Source organism: Syngnathus scovelli, chromosome 5 (genome assembly GCF_024217435.2).
Source record: "Syngnathus scovelli strain Florida chromosome 5, RoL_Ssco_1.2, whole genome shotgun sequence".
In the NCBI taxonomy this organism is placed as follows: domain Eukaryota; kingdom Metazoa; phylum Chordata; class Actinopteri; order Syngnathiformes; family Syngnathidae; genus Syngnathus; species Syngnathus scovelli.
This window is the reverse complement of record NC_090851.1, coordinates 13897589-13916590: the sequence shown is the minus strand read 5'-3', so window position 1 is coordinate 13916590 and position 19002 is coordinate 13897589. Positions and strand designations below refer to the sequence as shown.

At 41.0% G+C, this 19002-nt stretch overlaps 1 protein-coding gene and 1 long non-coding RNA gene across 5 annotated transcripts in view; one reads left to right on the top strand and one right to left on the bottom strand.

Moving 5' to 3' along the window:
- Positions 1-19002, bottom strand: part of sh3pxd2aa (SH3 and PX domains 2Aa) — a 108881-nt gene that overhangs the window by 47640 nt on the left and 42239 nt on the right. For 2 of the 4 annotated variants that reach the window (XM_049720764.2, XM_049720766.2), the window contains 2 exons: positions 9907-9932; positions 4277-4321 (listed from right to left, as the gene is read on the bottom strand). In XM_049720764.2, the coding sequence (XP_049576721.1) occupies positions 4277-4321; positions 9907-9932 (71 nt within the window). Of the gene's footprint in view, positions 1-4276; positions 4322-8500; positions 8585-8684; positions 8784-9906; positions 9933-10539; positions 14197-19002 lie in introns of those variants that run through there. The other 2 variants (XM_049720768.2, XM_049720765.2) reach the window with 2 other exon arrangements.
- Positions 250-2098, top strand: LOC125969082 (uncharacterized). Its single transcript, XR_011086840.1, has 2 exons — positions 250-453; positions 755-2098. It is a non-coding gene; the product is annotated as an uncharacterized lncRNA (long non-coding RNA).

Below are 19002 nucleotides of genomic sequence, written 5' to 3'. Positions count from 1 at the left end.
GCTCTTCGTTTGTGTTTGTCATGTTAGCATACCTATCGTTTAGCCTGTTGTTGCTATCATTTAGCCTGTTGTTGCTCGTTCATGTCTGTTCTTGGTGTTGGATTTTGTCAAACAAATTGCCCCCAAGAATGCAACTTATACTCCGGAGCGACTTATGTTTTTTTTCACTTTTTGGGCATTTAATGGCTGGTGCGACTTATACTCCGGATCGACTTATAGTCCGAAAATTACGATATAACATATATACCGTATTTTCCGGACTATAAGTCGCTCCGGAGTATAAGTCGCACCAGCCATAAAATGCCCCAAAAAGTGAAAAAAAAAACATATATAAGTCGCTCCGGAGTATAAGTCGCATTTTGGGGGCAATTTATTCGACAAAATCCCACACCAAAAACAGTCATGAACGAGCAACAACAGGCTAAACGATAGCAACAACAGGCTAAACGATAGGTATGCTAACGTGACAAACACAAACAAAGAGCTGAGAACGGGCCTGACATATAGAGTGATTAAGGACAACTATTACATGAATAACATGTTTATAAAACCATCAGTGTCACTCCAATTCATTAAATAGCAACAACAGGCTAAACGATAGGTATGCTAACGTGACAAACTCAAACAAAGAGCTGAGAACGGGCCTGACGTAACATATAGAGTGATTAAGGACAACTATTACATGAATAACATGTTTATAAAACCATCGGTGTCACTCCAATTCATTAAATAGCAACAACAGGCTAAACGATAGGTATGCTAACGTGACAAACACAAACAAAGAGCTGAGAACGGGCCTGACGTAACATATAGAGTGATTAAGGACAACTATTACATGAATAACATGTTTATAAAACCATCGGTGTCACTCCAATTCATTAAATCCATCGATCGTTCTTTGTCAACAATGGGTGCGCACGGCTGAGGGCGCTTGCGCTTCAAAATATTCCACAGGCTCATATAACGATAGATAAACTATATTTTAAATAACTATAATACAAGCCAATAATATTGTCAAACCATCCGTGCACTTTAATTCCATTAAATCCATCGATCAAATTCCTCGTCCTTTGTCAACATCGCCGCGCGTGCGCCCTGACGTCAGCCTCGTCTTTATTCCACAGATCTACTATATAACTATATTGTAGCGTTAACAAAGTACAAGGATAGACGTAGGTTTGGTAAACGGCTCTTTATTAAACAAAACAAACTTCCAAGCGTGTGGAGGCGTGGACTTCCAGACAGACCGGGCGTGCGTAATGGCCATGTCCGAGCCCCGCGCACCGTTCGCGGACAGCCACTCGGCCGAGCGTCGGCCCCCGACTCAGTAGAGACCGGGCGTGCGTAAAAGCCATAATAGTTTTTCAAACCTTCTATGTCACTCCAAATCCTTAATTCCTTCAAACTCTTTGTTCTCCGTGTCACTTAGAAATGATCACCGCTAATGATGCCGGTAGTCCTTGTGTGGGCACGTTTGTATGTAAACAACCGGCGCGCCGCGCTACTGACGTCACTTGAAATAGTAATCCATTGGTACATCACGGTTCTCCAAACTTTCTTTCTGCTGCTCGATTACTGTTTTCAGCTGCATATTTTACAACTTGAAGTTTGTAACCTGCAAAATATGAGTTTCTTTTTGGTGCCATTTTTCTTAAGCCCACCCAGTTGATGAGTCACGGCCAACGGTAAAATTTAGAGCGCCCTCATCCAGTTTCGTCTGAAAATATAATTTTTTTTTGGTTGTTTTATCAAAGTCAAAGTCTGCTTTATCGTCGATATATTTTTTTATATACTAAGACACACAAAGAGATTGAAATTACATTTCCACTATCCCTCGGTGAGATAGTACACATATGCATACAAGCAACACAAAAAAACCCAAGAAGGCACTAACAATGAATAAATAAGAGTATTGAATAAATGATAAATAAACAAATAATAATAAATAATGATAATAAATATAAGAGGAGCAAAAATGGAGCAAGTGTACATACAGCAGACAGTGGACTTGGATATGGTGCTTTAAAGTGTTAATTGCTTTATTTGATGTTTTCTCTATTTTTTATGTTTTGAATATGTTCAAGATAAAGAAATAAAAGCATGTAAAGTGATCAACTATACTAAAAATAACATGGGAAGTGGTCAACTATACTTGTAAGTGATGTCTTAATGATCAAGTAAAAATTTGTGAAAAAAAACATATATAAGTCGCTCCTGAGTATAAGTCGCCCCCCCACCCAAACTATGAAAAAAAACGCGACTTATAGTCCGGAAATTACGGTATATATATATATATATATATATATATATATATATATATATATATATATATATATATATACTCACACACACACATGCAATGTAATATCAGTTTAATAAAATAAGACAATTGAATGATTATGTTAAGGAAAGAATTCATATTAAACACAGTTGAGTTTAGCACGTTGAGGCTGGTCCACTGGTGCAGCCAAAACCACCTGGAGCTGAACCCGCTCAAGACCGTGGAGATGACAGTGGACTTCAGGAGAGACCCTTCACCACTTCCACCCCTCACCATCCACAGTAATGCTATTCTCTCCACAGACACCTTCAAGTTCCTGGGATCCACAATCTCTCGGGACCTGAAATGGACTAACCACATAGACTCTGTCCGGAAGAAGGCCCACCAGAGGCAGTATTTTCTGAGACAGCACAGGAAGTTCAACCTGCCACAGGAGCTGCTGAAGACCTTCTATACTGCCATCATCCAGTCTATCCTCTCCACCTCCATCACTGTCTGGTTTGGATCGGCCAACAAACAAGACAAGCACAGACTGCCACGGACAATCAGGACTGCAGAAAAGATAATCAGGACCAACCTCCCATCTATCGAGGACTTGTACTTGTCCAGGACCAGGAAACATGCAAGTAACATCTCTACAGACCCTTCTCACCCAGGTCGCAGTTTGAACTACTCCCCTTCGGACGGTGTTACAAAGCGCTGTACGCCAAAACCAACAGACACAGACACAGCTTCTTCCCCCAGGCTGTCGCTCTGATGAACTCACACCACTCATCGAGTCTCAGAGACATGACTGTGCAATAACATCCTGCTCTCGATGCTTTACTTTTGGATTGTCCATATTATGTGTACTACGTGTCCTCTCTGCATCCATTGCAGCCTAGTCATCCTGGAAGAGGGATCCTCCCATCTGTGGTCTCTTCTCAAGGTTTCTCATTTCCCCTCGTAGGAGTTTTGAGTTTTTCCTTGCCCTCCTGGGAGTTTAAGATCAGGGGATGTTTGAGAATAATTGTCAATTTTTGCACATGTCGTCCTGGATGTTGTTAGCTACCTAAATGTTGTACAGAGCCCGAGATCTACCGGAGTCAAATTCTTTGTTTGGCATGCTCAAACTTGGCAAATAAAAAAAGATTGATTGATTGATTGATTGATTGATTGATTGATTGCGCTCGATTATTAACATTTCTTATGCGGCCCTTTTGATAAATTAATTGCCCACCCTTGTTGATGAATGTGTTTGCTGGAGTCGCTAACACGCTTGGAGGACTTGCATGTTTAATTTGACTAGATGGGTGAAAGGAGAGGCTGATGACAGTGCACATAAATTGGATGCCTTGAAAAGGCTGAAATGTGAATGAAAAAAATAAAATAAAAAAGAAGTGGGAAGCAGCTGGCAGGGCACACTCACAAACACAGCCGAGCATGCGTTCAACAGTCAGTACGTTCACATGCGTAAATCAGTGGAGGTAACCCCATATTTCAGTTTTTATTAGACTTCTCTCCTTGACCCATTTCGAAGGTGCTCAGGTTAATTAAATCCTTTGATGTGGAAGTATCCCCACTTTCAAATTGCTTAGTAGTGGGGCTTTTCCAGTTGGTGGTTAGTAGCTGAATAGGTCACCATCAATGCTTATTTTTTTTGCCATTTGTGTAGTTAAAGATTCTAGTTCTAAGCGTCATGCAGCATGAACTGAATCAGCATCCAAAAATAAGTACCTAGAAATGCATCCTTAACCATGGCCTTGTTGGCACTTCCCCTCTATTATGTATTTGTAAAAGTATTCAACATTCAAGAAAAATCCTGAGGTAGAAACTGGAGAAATGCTGCTCCACTTTCATGCAAATAAACCCAAAGAAAATAATCGAAGTATGTTCGGATCACATTTACAATCGTATGATACACAAAAATTTGGCAATTTTTTGCAATAACATGGGTATTAAATGCTCACTTGTGTCATGCAAACGTACTGATTTGACAGAGACACACAAAGCTACCTGACGCCTCTTTCCTTGGGCTGTCGGTAATGCCGTACATCCATACTGCAGATGTAAAAGAGAATGGAAAAAAAGCAGAGAAAGATTATTCAGTCTGACAGAAAGAAGATGGCCATAGAATGGTAAAGCACAAGTTAAGCATACCTTGTAAACAAAAAGGGGGGTGGGGTCCCGACACTCACTGCTTTAAATTAACTGAATGCATCTGAGGGCAAGATACTGTACATAAATATGCAAAAGACTGCCATTGTAAGCAAAACGCATTCCTAGCCATTGCTCGGGCTCTAATTATACAATTTTCATCGTCTCTTTTTCTTCTGTGTCTCTGCATGGACCTCAGTCAAGCTGAAATGGGCCTTAGCCACGAGTGAAATAATGACCCCTTATTCTCTCTCCACTGCCTTATTGTTCTAAAATAACAAAATAGCCCTCATACAGGAAATTAAATGCTATTCTTGAAAGAAAACAAGGACAGATGACAAAATATTTGGGATGCCACTTTGGTACAGATATCTAAAAGTTTATTTTCAAACTTAAGCCAAAACCAATCATCTTCGTATCAAGTGGGTGATATAGTGATGTGGCTTTAATTCCCCCCACCCACCACAAAGAATAACAATAAAACAAGCACGCAAAAATACAATTTTCTACAACTGCACTGGGTAAGTGGGCAACCAATAAAATGACAAATGATTCCAAAAAATATTAAAAAAAACAAAACAATCAATGATATACATTCACTTCAATTACCTTTCAGTAAAACTAAATACAATGTATAAGTTTTAGTGTAATACTAGCCAACGACTCAAATTTAATTTTTTCCCAAAAAGCCAAACTAATGGTTCAGTAGTTTACAAGCAAATTTTGGGAGAAAAAAACAGCGCCTACACAATGAGCAGATATGGTGGTCACAAGTGCCCTACATATCGGCAACTAACCAATCAGGGAAAACAGAACATGGACACAATTGGAGCAAATATGACATATTTAACATTTTTTTCCCGGAACAATGCGAAAACGGCTCGTGCAAAATAACTGTGAATCTGCTACACACACAAACCCGGTTCTTGCAGCTTGTTAAGCACAACTCTGGTGAAAACCTACGATGCTTTGCAGGAATATTCTACGACGTTTGCTACAATCACTACAGTCGCCCTTGTTCGTTAAGAGTGTAAGGATCTTGGCATCACACATGGTTCCTTCATCGCACCATTGCAGTAGGAGCTCCCTCCCAAGGAGGGAACTCTAAAAGCTCGTTTTTGATCAGACACAAGGATCTTTCCAAACATCTGCAACTACCCATGGCGCCCCATCTTATCGCAGTTAGCTCTGAGTTTACAATTCATAAGTGCTGATCTTTTGCCTTTGTCGCCACTAAAACAGTGGCGCTGGAGTGCCCTCTCCAGATGCAGCCCCAGTCGCCAGGACCCACCTCTTGGCCTTTCTGACAGGTTCAGACAGATCGCTGTCTGTGCAGCTGCAGGATTTGCTGGAGGGTGTCGCAATTCTCGACTAACCCCATATAGGTGCTCCATTCCTGATTTTCTTCACAAACAAGATACAGCAGTGAATCCTCTCCCACAATAGAGAAGTGCTTGAGCAGTACTATGTTGTAAAGACGTAATCTCCACCAAGCAACACCATATATGTGTCCTTAAAGAGACATTGTGTAAAAACGTTTGAGTTTTCAATCCCATTTAGTGGTGAACTAATAGGATGCAATGACTTAAGTGAGAAGCATGTGCATTTTGAAGCATGGAAACTACGGTGTCTCCAAGAGATGACTTCTAGTAGTTCCTCAAGTGACGAAGAAAGTGCATTGCATTTGTTGCACATGCCGTAGTCGTTGATTCAGCAAATTTATAATCAGGTGATTTGTCTCCTTCAGGTATCCGTAGCAGAAAGATGGTGAGAACATATTTTAAAAAATATACAGTAAAAGATTCAAAACACATTTATATACAACTGAACATAGAGTCGTGATTGTCACCCTCGCCTGTTGCACCTCCTGCACTCGACTGCGAGTGCAACGAGGGTCGGTTGCTGGAACCCTGCCTGTTAGGAGAGAATCTCGATGGCCATGAGTGAGCCTACGACCCACTGGAACCACAATGTGCAATACATTGGGCTGCTATTTAATTTTGTTGTATACATTTTCCCACAAGACTTCACACTTCACATCACTCACCCTCATATTGGCTCTCTACTAGTAATGTGTTCCCAACAAAAATGGTTTAAGATATGCTAAGTTTAGCATTTGTTCAGATGACACAAACGAGTCTCCGTTTCCAACTTTTACACATCTTAATATGATATCTAATCTACAAACACCATGCAGTATTTTGCATTGAGCAATGCTGGGTTAAATTCAGTACGTTCTGACGAGTTAGATTAAAAACACATTACCTTGCAGCTGAGTACAAACGTACTTCATGGCAAGTACTGTATTGGCCTTATATAAGACGATGTTTTTTGCATTGAAAAAAGACTGAAAAAGTGGGGTCGTCTTACATTCGGGGTCTTGACATTATACCCATTCACTTGTGTGCAGCGGTAAGTTAAAGGTTGCTGATATCGACTATGTTGCTGTGATCGTGTGCGTCTTTGACACAAAGTGAGTACCGTAATTTCCGGACTATAAACCGCGACTTTTTTCCAAAATTTTGAACCCTGCGGCTTATAGTCAGGTGCGGCTTATATACGATTTTTTTCGTGATTTTTGTGATGACTTGATCACTTATATACACTCGCAAAAAGGCTGTGGACCACTGTTGTGCGGTATCTTGAAGAACAAAACAACAACAAAAGTACTATTTTGAAACACTACTATGGCTGCTGCTTATTCTGGCTGTGTTGCTTGTGACTATTATGAGCTTCAGTAGGAATGCACGCTAGGTGACCTGCGTCAAAGGGCTCTAAACCCTTTTTCATACTCTGCCATGTGACTCAGAGATTACACAAAGCAGTGGCGCTGTTTGGACCATCTGCATTGTGTTAAAACCCAATCAATCAGCATTTACATTCAATTCTTCTGACATTTTGCTCACCAAAAACAAGTTGTAATGAATGTGAACTTTTAATGCATTTTATTCAGAAGGTTACTTTGAACTCTGAGGCTTAAATGGCGGCGCGGCGTATTTATGGATTTTTACGGCTTTCTGTGTACTGTCTTTCTTTGTAAAAAGTGCACGTGCGGCTTATAGTCCGGTGCAGCTTATATAAGAAAAAAAAAACTAAAATATCCCTGAATTTTAGCTGGTGCGGCTTCTAGTCCAGTGCGGCTTATAGTTCGGAAATTACGGTATATACATTTCATTGTTACTACTGCCCACTGTTGTGCCGTTTGTCCGATCGCGGTTTGCTTTGTGTGCATGCCGTTTGATTGACAGCTCTGGCACGGTCCTTTAAGTTTGCCTCGCATCGTACGAGTCGCCGTTACGCAGCGGCACGCCGACTAACGGTCGCCAGCAAATGTATTTTGTTGTCTCGATGACTTATGTTTGGTATGTTGCCGAGAGTATTTCATTTATGGTTATTTAGTATAGCAGAACCGTTACGCGCAGTTAGTTATGTAATGTGTGCCGTCTACGAGTGTTGTGTGACGTCATAAATTGCAGACGTAATCGTTTTCTGTATAAAAATTAAATTTGATGTTCAAAAAGTCTTTTTCAAACTTGAGTCTTGAAAAAGAGGGGGTTGTCTTATAATCAGGGTCGTCTTATATTCGGACCAATACGGTAACTTGTAGCAACAAAGCCTGCATCTTAAATGTAGTATCATCAACTGCGTACATTTGTAGCTGCAATTTTGGATTGTGTGTAAAATCCAACATAAATTATGTTTTATGCACAGGCAATTATGTTTTATGCAATGGCATACATAGCCTGGTTGTAACTTGGTCATTAGCATTAAAGGCTAAACAGACGTGTGTGCACGCACACACACACACACACACACACACACACACACACACACACACACACACACACACACACACACACACAATTTTTTCACCTAAATACAAGCATCGATACATCTAACAGTTAATTTTATATACCGTTTTTCTTCTTCAAAGTCATGGTGAGCAGGAGCCCATACCAGCTGGCTGGTGGAAAGGTAGACTACACTACGGACTGATGCCAGTCAATCACAGGGCAAATACAAAGAGACAGACGAGCATTTTTAGCTTACAGGACATCAATGGTGATGAACACAGTAGCAGACCTGATTTGCTGCTAGTCAAAGCAGCTCTTATCATTCCCTCGCACTCCCTTTATATCAGACTGGATGCCTTGCATGAACAAATCTCTGTGCGGGAAAGGACATAGCGTTTTGTTAGTGACAGTGGCATTCTCACTGACTACACTGACATTTGAAACATTTAGAATACAGTATCCCATTTACATGCCTGAGAGAGTCACTGACACGCTGAAATATCCCTATTGAAACAGCAACACACGCGGACATCATGATGCAAACAGACGTCATTTCCGCTTGTTACTTTCCACTGTCAATAAAACATAATATTCATATCATTCACCGCAGGAAAAAAGCAGTCTGTTTCGCCCTCGCTCCAAATGACGTACGGACTTATACACACACTGTCTATATACACACGCTGCATCATTTTCGGCATAGAGACAGAAAATAATGTGAAAATACTATGGAGGAATAAATGTATTTAAATTAGGGTTGCTACAGTGAGGATAACACCCATACAAGTATTCCTGTACTACAAAGACTAAGATTCCTTGCAGACAGAGCAGGAGCATGAACACAACACAAACTAATGCCCCATTCAATGGAGGTAAGAGGGGTCGCGTTCACATAACACAATATTTGAGTTAGAAAAGGGGTAATCCGGCAGCCTTATTTGGAATATGAAAAACCCGAATCACGGCATATTCGGGTTCCTGCGTGTGTTTTAAAAACCTGAATACTGTCATTAATCTGGTTTTAAAAGGGTTATTGTTGGCATATAAACATAGTCATTGTTATATAGTCATTGTTATAGACAATTTAAGACAACAGATTGACCTGTTGTCAAGTGTTGGCGACCTAAATTTTTATATACGAATGTTTGCTCACCTCATTTATCTTACCCCCCCCCCCCCCCCATTCTCTAAAACGTAGTGTGCCCACTTCCAATTTTCAACTAAAATTTGAGTATTTTTGACCCAACCGTTATAAGGGTGTACATGAAATGTTGTGAACAAATAATTGGGGTATTGACCAACACACGTTTTAGAGGCTCTCATCAGTGATAGGCAAATCACACACAGTATAATAGTGTTGAAGGTTTAGTCAACTATGCTTATGAAATCAACATTGTGACATCTGAATGTGACCAGGAACACTTCAGTCAGTCCCTATCCTGGGCTATTACACATATTATCTTGCAGTCCAAAACAAAACCAAAAACAAATCCAGTGTCTCACTGTGGTATAAATTAAAAAGATAAGCAATACGTTCCAATGACATCTTAGATAAGACAGAGCAAATTGAGATGTGCTTCATTAAATGTAATGATCTTCCATGTTAAGGTCACAATTTAATCCAAAGAAAGTTTTAGAAAGAGCTAACAGAAGCTGCATATGGAAAAGCATTGTGAAAGAAAACCGGTGACTTACCCGACTTGCGCTTGGAGCCGTAGTCCCTGAAGGAGAAGCAACACAAAAGCGACATGGTTACTGGCAGGAGATGCCACTTGGTCAACAACAATACAAGCTGTCATTTGATTCTGACATCCCTATAAACAATAAATACTGGTCACTGAGTTTGCATGAAGTTTCCTGCATGTGTTCATGAAAAAGACCAGGGGATAGAGAGAGGGAGTGACCACTCGCCTGGGACTCTTTGCAACGTAATTAGTCATGTGACACCAAAGAGGCTCCACCAGCTTCTATATTCTTTCTGCCACTGCTCTTTCAAGAAGACAACCTCTCCGCATTACAAACAAGGATTCAAAATGCCTTGCCTAATGGGATTACAGCACATGGATAAGCTAGGGACGCAAATGTGTGGCTGCCTGCCTCTTGCTTTGTCAGTGGTAACTTTTGGACTCGGGCTGCATAATTGAGTTAGATGGAGGAAGCAAGGTTTTATTTATAGAAGCAAAGTGTCAGGAATGAGTTGAGCCAGAGCGACCAAATGCAGTTTGAACCAGGATTTATTGCAGGGAAAAGGAGTTGGAAGGGAGGCAGGTGGGGAACCGACGACACAGACGGGAGGGAGACTCACGGCTAGCAAACAGACAGACTGACCGACATGAAGTCCCCTTGGAATTTAAAATTCTGACCGTGAGCCTTCAGACAGACCGAGGGAAAACCAGATGACAAGAACAGGAACACTGGGCACGAACAGGAATGGACACAACAGGAGACACCGACAGGGAGAAACACACGGGCAGGGCTTAAATACACAGGGTAACAAGAGGAAGCAGGTGACAGACATTACGGTAACGAAAGGGGTGTGGCCGAGCGAAGTGCAGGCCGAGCGTGCCCTGGCACGGGCGTGACACAAAGACCCTGCAATCTTTCCATTGTCATTCCCCATTTACTCAGTGTACATTTCCTCTTTCTAAGTATCCTCCAAAGGCCAATCGCAACACTCATCACACCTGAAATTAACCCATCCCACTGTAGTACAGTTGAACTTGGGAAACTGAAAAGGATTCCTAAAACATGACAAAAGAAAGATCCTGCCTCATATTATACCAGCCTCAAACTAGACACAAATGAAATTTTAGTGTATTTTAGGAGAAGCATATTTTAAGATGGGGTTGTATCATGTATTAGATGGATTAAATACATCTAAGTACAGTAAAGAGTAAATTGTGTGTACATACTGTATATTTACAGTATGTATAGCAGATCACTGGGAGGACTATGCTTAAAAATACCAGTAGAAAATTATTACATAATATTGGGGGGGAACTGCACATATCTTATGTCTTTAATTAATTTTTTAATTATTATTATTAGAGCTTGGTTTATAACCTAAATCTATAAATTGGTGATTACCAAAGCTGTTTATTTTGGACTATTCTTGCCCAGGCTCCCTACATCGCCATCTGCCTTCATCCATCACCCTATGATTTGATGTATCCGTCCACTGCAGAAGAATCTACGCTTTGTAGTGACATCTCCTCCCATCCCTGTGTGCTAGCAACAAGAATATGCTTCATTGTCAGAAAAGTGGGACAAATAAGGATCAGGGGCATGACCCCTTGTGCCTCACCCCATCCATCTCAAGCCACATTGGTCATGTGACCTCAAAGAGATGGGTAAGACAGCATGTTTGTAAAATGCAACAACCTCAATGTATCATAGGGCAACATAAAAAAACTTAACATAAAAGAATTGTATCAAGATTTTACTCTTAAAATAGTAAAATGTTTTTCTTTGTATTTTTACACTGTTGCTGGTTCGCTTGCCTGCCTTCAGTGCTGGTAGCGTGGCAACAGTACTCACCCAGTGACAAAGTGACAGTGAATGGTTGCTTGTCTCAAAAGGTGCCCTTTGATTGTTTGGTGACCAATTCAGTGTTGACCACCCTCCACCTAAACTCAGTCGGCTCCTCAAACAGCATATACAATATTGATTGATAGATTTTAAATACAGATGGGTAAAGTACATTTTTTGAATGGTTCTTTAGTCATGCTGTTCACATGCTTTAAATTTTATATTACGGTAGGCATATTTATGTTATGTTGTTTAGAGCTGAAACTAAATATCTCAATAATAAATTAATCTACTGTTTAATCATTGACTCTGATTCTGATTAACAAAAAAAAAACATGTTTAAATTTCCACCCCCTTTTTCAAAAACAGACCAAATTAACATATTGGGGGTGCAGAAAATGCACCAACATAACTAATTATGATTTGGTTATTGGTCCATACCACGTGAGAAAATAGGCAATCAATGCTTTCCAAAGTACAAAGTAAAAACAAATGTTTTATCTTAATTCAATGCAAAGTTAATCAGCATGCTTTCATAGAGGACTACAAAATCGTATATTTACAGTTGAGAAGCTAAAATAGTGAGCATTTGGACAATTTGAAATAGAAAATAATCATCTAAATGATGAATCAATTATCAAAATTCTCAATTTGACATCCGATCAGCTGTCAAACTGTTGCACCAATACAAGTCATTATTTCAAGTATTTTGGAAGTTAAGATAAAACACGAGTGGGATGCCTCATAAATATGAATACAGTGATCCCTCGCTACTTCGCGTTTCATTTATCGCGGCTTCACTACATCGCAGATTTTTTTTCCAAATTAAAAAAACATTTAAAAGTCAAAATAAAACGTCTAAATTGAGGAAACATGTGTCTAACCTTTAGGACAATGTATTATTGCTCCAAATGTTCATTTACATTCCTTTAGAAGTCCGTTTTCGCGTGTTAGCACGATCGCGAATTAGCATCTTTCCGCTAACTCGTTAGCCTGCCCAGTACTTCTTGTTGGAGACCGTACTTCGCGGATTTCATTTATCGCGGGTGGTTTTTCGAACCAATTATATAAACGAGGGACTACTGTATAACAATATAATATTAGGTTTGTAAATGCTCAGGGACACTCAAAATAAAACATTTTGTATGCTACATTAGAAACTACGTATGTTGATTGGAATAAAGAGAAATTAGATAAATAACCCGTATTTAAACATGCCTTATGAGGGGCACCTTGGCAGCACTTCCAAAGCCAACCGGCACCTCTCTAGCCACCAATTCTATTTGTATACACTCCACACCAAAAATATTGGAACAGGTGAGCCAATTCTTTTTTGGACACAGGTTTAAAAAATACAAACATGATATCCTCTAAGCAGGTGTTTTCAATCTTTATTGAGTCCAGGTACATGTTTTACTTATTATTATTAAAAATGTACAGCACAACACCGAACAAAAACCTTCTGCCAGCTAGTGGAGGAGCATTTAATTGTTGCGTGTCACTATAGGTCGTTGGAGTAGATACACATCCAGATTCTTGATTTCAGAATTAGTGAAATTGCATAATTTTCTGGAGCACAATTGATTTTGTTTCTCATGGTCCACTAATGTGCCACATTCCATCTGACAGGAATCCATGCTCAGAGATTTACCATGTACCATTGATCCTACACTCGTGCATTTTTTTGCATCCAACAACTCAACTCAGCATGTTGCCAATTATGAGGAAAACTGCCACTTGAATCATACTCTATTGTTTCACCCCCACTTCCTGAAGTAGATGAAGAGGTTGTGTGAAGACGTTTGGTCACTGCGGTATTGACAACAGAGGCTGATGCACACCACCACAAATAAAACATGAGTATTCCTCACAAACCTATGCTTCAAACTACGGTAAGCATATCTGTCTTCACTCAATCAACGGGGACAAACTTTTTTCATAGTCTCCTTTAACGCGTCAGAAACATGACCAATAACACAAAGTCATGATTTTGGCAAACAACCTGATAATCTTACAGCATCTCCCTCCCTGAGACACCAAGCAAGGTCAGATCCTTATTGTTATTCAAGGGGAAGCTAGGGGAGCAGGCACAATGAATGATGATCATCTGTATCAAACAGTTCACCAACATTTGTGGGCCAGTGGCAACTGCCTTTCTATGTGCATATTAATGGGTCCATTTGTTAACATTATGGTTTGTAGATAATGCTTTCCAGGCAGACAGCCTACCAGCGGCCCAGGACGTGAGTGAGCTCAAATCACAAGGTTATAGAAAAGTCAAGTCAAGTCAAGTCAAGTTTATTTGTATAGCCCTAAATCACAAACAGTCTCAAAGGGCTTCACATAGCCAAAATTGACAATTATTCTCAAAGCATCCCCTGATCTTAAGCTCCCAAAAGGGCAAGGAAAAACTAAAAAAAAACCTGCCAGGGGAAAATGAGAAACCTTGAGAAGGGACCACAGATGGAAGGATCCCCCTTTCAGGATCACCAGGTTGTAATGGATGCAGAGAGGGCACAAGTAATACATAATATGAAAACCAATGAAAAAATGGATGTCGGAGGTGCCCTCGATTGTCCTGGCAGTGTCTTCAAGGAGGTTGAGCTGCAGTTTCTTCATCTTGAATCGGTCCCCGAGAATCCAGCTAGCTGCTATCAGCCAGGGAGGGGGTGGGCAGAGAGAACAAAACAAACTCCGGCCAAATCGGCCACTACAAGTTAGTTAAAGGCCATCTCATAGAAATGTGTCTTTAAACGTGTCTTAAATGTTTCTACTGAGGTAGTAGTTCTAATATCCATTGGTAGGGCATTCCAAAGCTCTGGAGCTCGAATAGAGAATGCTCTAGACCAGGGGTCACCAACCTTTCTTAAACCGGGAGCTACTTCCTGGGTACTGATTAAGGCAAAGGGCTACCAGTTCGACACAGACTTCTGAAATAGCCAATTTGCTCAATTTGGCTTTTACTGTGTTATTATTGTCATTTCCAGTTCACATGTAGGTGTGATTTTAACAAGAATAGCAAAACTACAGTCAAACCTTGGTTTTTGACCACAATCCGTTCGAAGCGAATCGGTCGAATTTCGAATCTATTTTTCCCATTACAAATAATGGACCATTTTTTAATCCGTTTCAAGATAAAAAAACAAAAAACAAAAACGCCTTTTTTAAGCATTTTTTTCATTTGCGCATATTTGTCCGATCGCGCAACTGCAGCGCACCGCCGAACGCGCAACCGTAACATGTCGCCCACCGCGCAACTGCACCGTGCTGGTCGCACTATTGTGACAGAGCCGTCGCTGAAATTTAGAAAATATTTTTAAATTCTTGAAGTACTTTCCAAAATTTAAGTCGACCTAAGTCCGCAGGGAACTTAATTTTGTCCAATCGCGCAACTGCAGCGCACCGCCGAACGCGCAACAGTAGTGCGTCGCCGACCGCGCAACTGCACCGCGCTGGTCGCATTATTGTGACAGAGCCGTCGCTAAAATTTTGAAAATATTTTTAAAGCCCTGATGTACTTTCCAAAATTTAAGTGGACCTCAGTGCGCAGGGAGCTTAATTTGGTCCAATCGCGCAACCGCAGGGCGCCGGGCGCCCACTGTCGCATTGCTTCAAGAGCGTCTTTGTGTTTTAGGATGGCTTTACTGCTCCCACTTGTTTTATTTGGAGGTATGATTAGGGCTTAATATAATCCTCAAAATAACAAAAATACAATAACAACGGAGTCAGTCGGCATCCAGGCCGCGCGGTCGGGTTTTCTTGGGTCCTCCCGGCTCATCTCGCGAGGTTCGACCTCCGAATTTTGTTCGACAACCGCAGCAAAAAATCTCGAATTTTTTATTAGAATTCCGATTTGTTCGAGAACCAGGACGTTCGAAAACCGAGGTGTGACTGTAAAATAAATAGATGCAGCTCACTGACAAGTGCCGCTATTTGAGCTAATTTTAGAACAGTCCTGCGGGCGACTCATGCGGTCCTCACGGGCGACCTGGTGCCCGCGGGCAACGTGTTGGTGACCCCTGCTCTAGACCCTGCAGACATTTTCTTGGCCCTCGGTGTAACTAAAAGACTAGCGTTTTGCGAACGACAGTTACGAGACGGAACATAAGGAATGACTAGGTCGACGAGATAAGAAGGCGCTAAGCCATGCAGTGATTTATAGGTTAGTAGAAGAACCTTGAAGTCGCATCTTAAATAGACCGGGAGCCAATGTAATTTGGCTAATATTGGGGTAATGTGATCAAATTTTCTTGACCGTGAGAGCAGCCTCGCAGCGGCATTTTGCACTGACTGTAGACTTTTGATACTGGATTTAGGAAGACCAGAGAATAATACATTACAGTAGTCCAGGCGCGACGTGACGAACGCATGTATAATAGTTTCCGCATCCCCGGTCGAGAGGATAGGACGAATCTTAGCAATATTACGAAGATGAAAAAACGCAATCCTGGTTATATTCTTAATGTGTTTTTGAAAGGAGAGCGTTTGGTCAAATATTACCCCGAGATTAGTTACCGTATCACTCTGAGTGATAGTACGGTTATCTATAGTTATAGTGGTTTCCTTAAATAAGTGTTGATAACGAGTAGGACCAATTATCAACATCTCAGTTTTATCTCGGTTAAGACGAAGGAAGTTGAGAGACATCCATTGCTTGATCTCCGCAAGGCACGCCTCGAGATTACAACAGTCCCGCAGATCTTCGATAACGGCATATATAATTGGGTGTCATCCGCGTAGCATTGAAAACTAATATTATATTTACGTATTATGTCCCCAAGCGGAATCATATAAATATTAAATAAAATCGGTCCGAGTACCGATCCCTGTGGGACACCACACGTAACATTATAGAGCTCAGAGGACGTATTGCCATGGACCACTCGGTGCGTCCTGTCTGATAGATAGGAATTGAACCAGCTGAGTGCTGACCCTGAGATGCCAACACAACTTTTAAGACGCCCTAATAAAATATCGAAGTCTACAGTGTCAAAGGCAGCACTAAGATCGAGTAGTAACAATACAGACGACGTATTTGAATCCATAGCTATGAGGAGATCATTAGTCACTTTAGCAAGTGCTGTCTCTGTGGAATGATTAGCTCTAAAACCAGACTGAAAAGAGTCATATCGATTATTAGCGACCATGTAATCAATAAGCTGCTGCGCTACTACTTTTTCAAGAAGTTTTGCTATGAATGGGAGGTTTGAAACTGGCCTATAATTACTGAGACAGTCCGGGTCAAGATTTGCTCGCTTAAGTAGCGGTTTAATAATAGTGGTTTTAAAGGCTATTGGCACTATCCCAGAGGAAACAGACAGATTGATTATATTTAAGACGGACGGTCCTAAAATTGGAAATAATTCTTTAAGTAGTTTGGCTGGAAGCGGGTCGAGTAAACATGTTTTTTGTTTAGCCGCACTAACCAATTTTGTAAGCATTTCAAGGGACACGCTTTTAAAATTTGAGAGGGTTATTGCATGATCCCCAGCGCTAGTAACCGGCGGAGCGATTGGAATGGTATTCTTGATCTCGTCCCTAATGGACTCAATCTTTTGAGCAAAAAATTTCATAAACTCGTCAGCTGAGTGGAAGGAGCTATCGGGGGTCGGCTGGCGCAGAGTTAGCTTTGCCACTGTATCAAATAGGTATTTAGGATTTTTTTTATTGAGATTAATGACTTGCGAAAAATAACGAGTTTTTGCTAAAATAAGCGCATCTTTATATTTCAGGAGGCTGTCCTTCCATGCCTGATGGAAAACCTCAAGTTTGGTTAAACGCCATCTGCGCTCATGGGTTTCTACATAATTGTTTAAGCGTACCTGTTTCATCTGTGAACCACGGAGTTGACCATCTACGGCGAGTTTTCAGACGTAGCGGTGCCACAGAGTCGATGGCTTTTAATAATGTCGCATTGAATTCATTTGTAAGATTATCAATACAGCCGCTGTATGCGGGAAACATGGTGGTTGCCGGTGACAGTAACTCAGATAGCGCAGTTGCAGTCGTGGAGTTAAAATTACGGCTGCTAAAATTCTGATTGCTCTCTTGTCTTTGACAAGGAACTAAAATTTCAAATTTTATTAAGAAATGATCAGACAGAACAGTAGTGTATGACAGTACTGCTATATTTGAGGTTGCTAGTCCCCGGGACAATACCAGATCTAAGGTATTTCCATTCTTATGCGTTGCTGCCTGTACGGCTTGCGTAAAACCAAACGTATCGATTAAAGTTTGAAATGCCGAAGTCAGCGGTTCTGACGGTGAATTCATGTGGATGTTGAAATCACCCATGATAACTATATTATCTGCATTTGTCACTAGATCAGCCACAAATTCTGAAAATTCATCCAGGAAGCCAGAGTAAGCCCCGGGTGGACGGTAAATAACAGCAAGATAGAATGACGGTAAAGCAGTGGATCGCACAATGAGAACTTCAAATGTTTTAAATACGTGAATTGAGCGAGGCCTAAATCTAAGCTCAGAATTTGAGATGAGGGCGACACCCCCACCCTTTTTTCGAGGACGTGCCACATGCGAGCTCACAAAATTTGGAGGCGAGGCCTCGTTAAGTGGCAGCAGTTCATTAGGTTTTAACCAGGTCTCGCAAAGACCAAAAACGTTTAGATTATGTTCCGTGATAAGGTCATTAACGAGAACTGCTTTCGTATGAAGCGATCTAATATTCATAAAACCGAGTTTAAGTGTAATCGGTCGATCAGGGTGCGTATCTATCGAAGGATTTTTAAACGGGATGTGAGTAAAATTGTGTTCTCTAGGCCTAACATCACCTCTCAAAAGTTTATTAGCGCGGTGGGAGGAAACGACCGTGGGAATTTGATGATGAATATTTGTTACACATGTGAAGTTATCTAAAACAGGCACCGTTTCATCAGTAAGACTGGTCGGGACGGAGTGATTGGACTTGTCTACTACCCCAGTAGAAAGTGTGTTTATGTGTACTGCAGCACTATTTAAACTGTCGCGCTCTAGTCTACACGAGGAGCTATGTGTATGCTGAAAGTCTCGCCTAGCGCTAGTTAACTTTAACTTAACAGACTCCAAACCCATCCTCACAGGTGGTCTCACCACCTGTGCCCTGGCCTGCTCTAAAGTGACCTGTCATGAGTGGCTCAAACAGTAATCTATATTCCTAGAAAGAGTGAAGGCGCCTTCACGGTTAGGGTGAAGGCTGTCCTTCCTCAGCAGGTCGGGGCGGCCCCAGAAGGAGGACCAGTTATCTATAAAATACAGTCTCTGCTT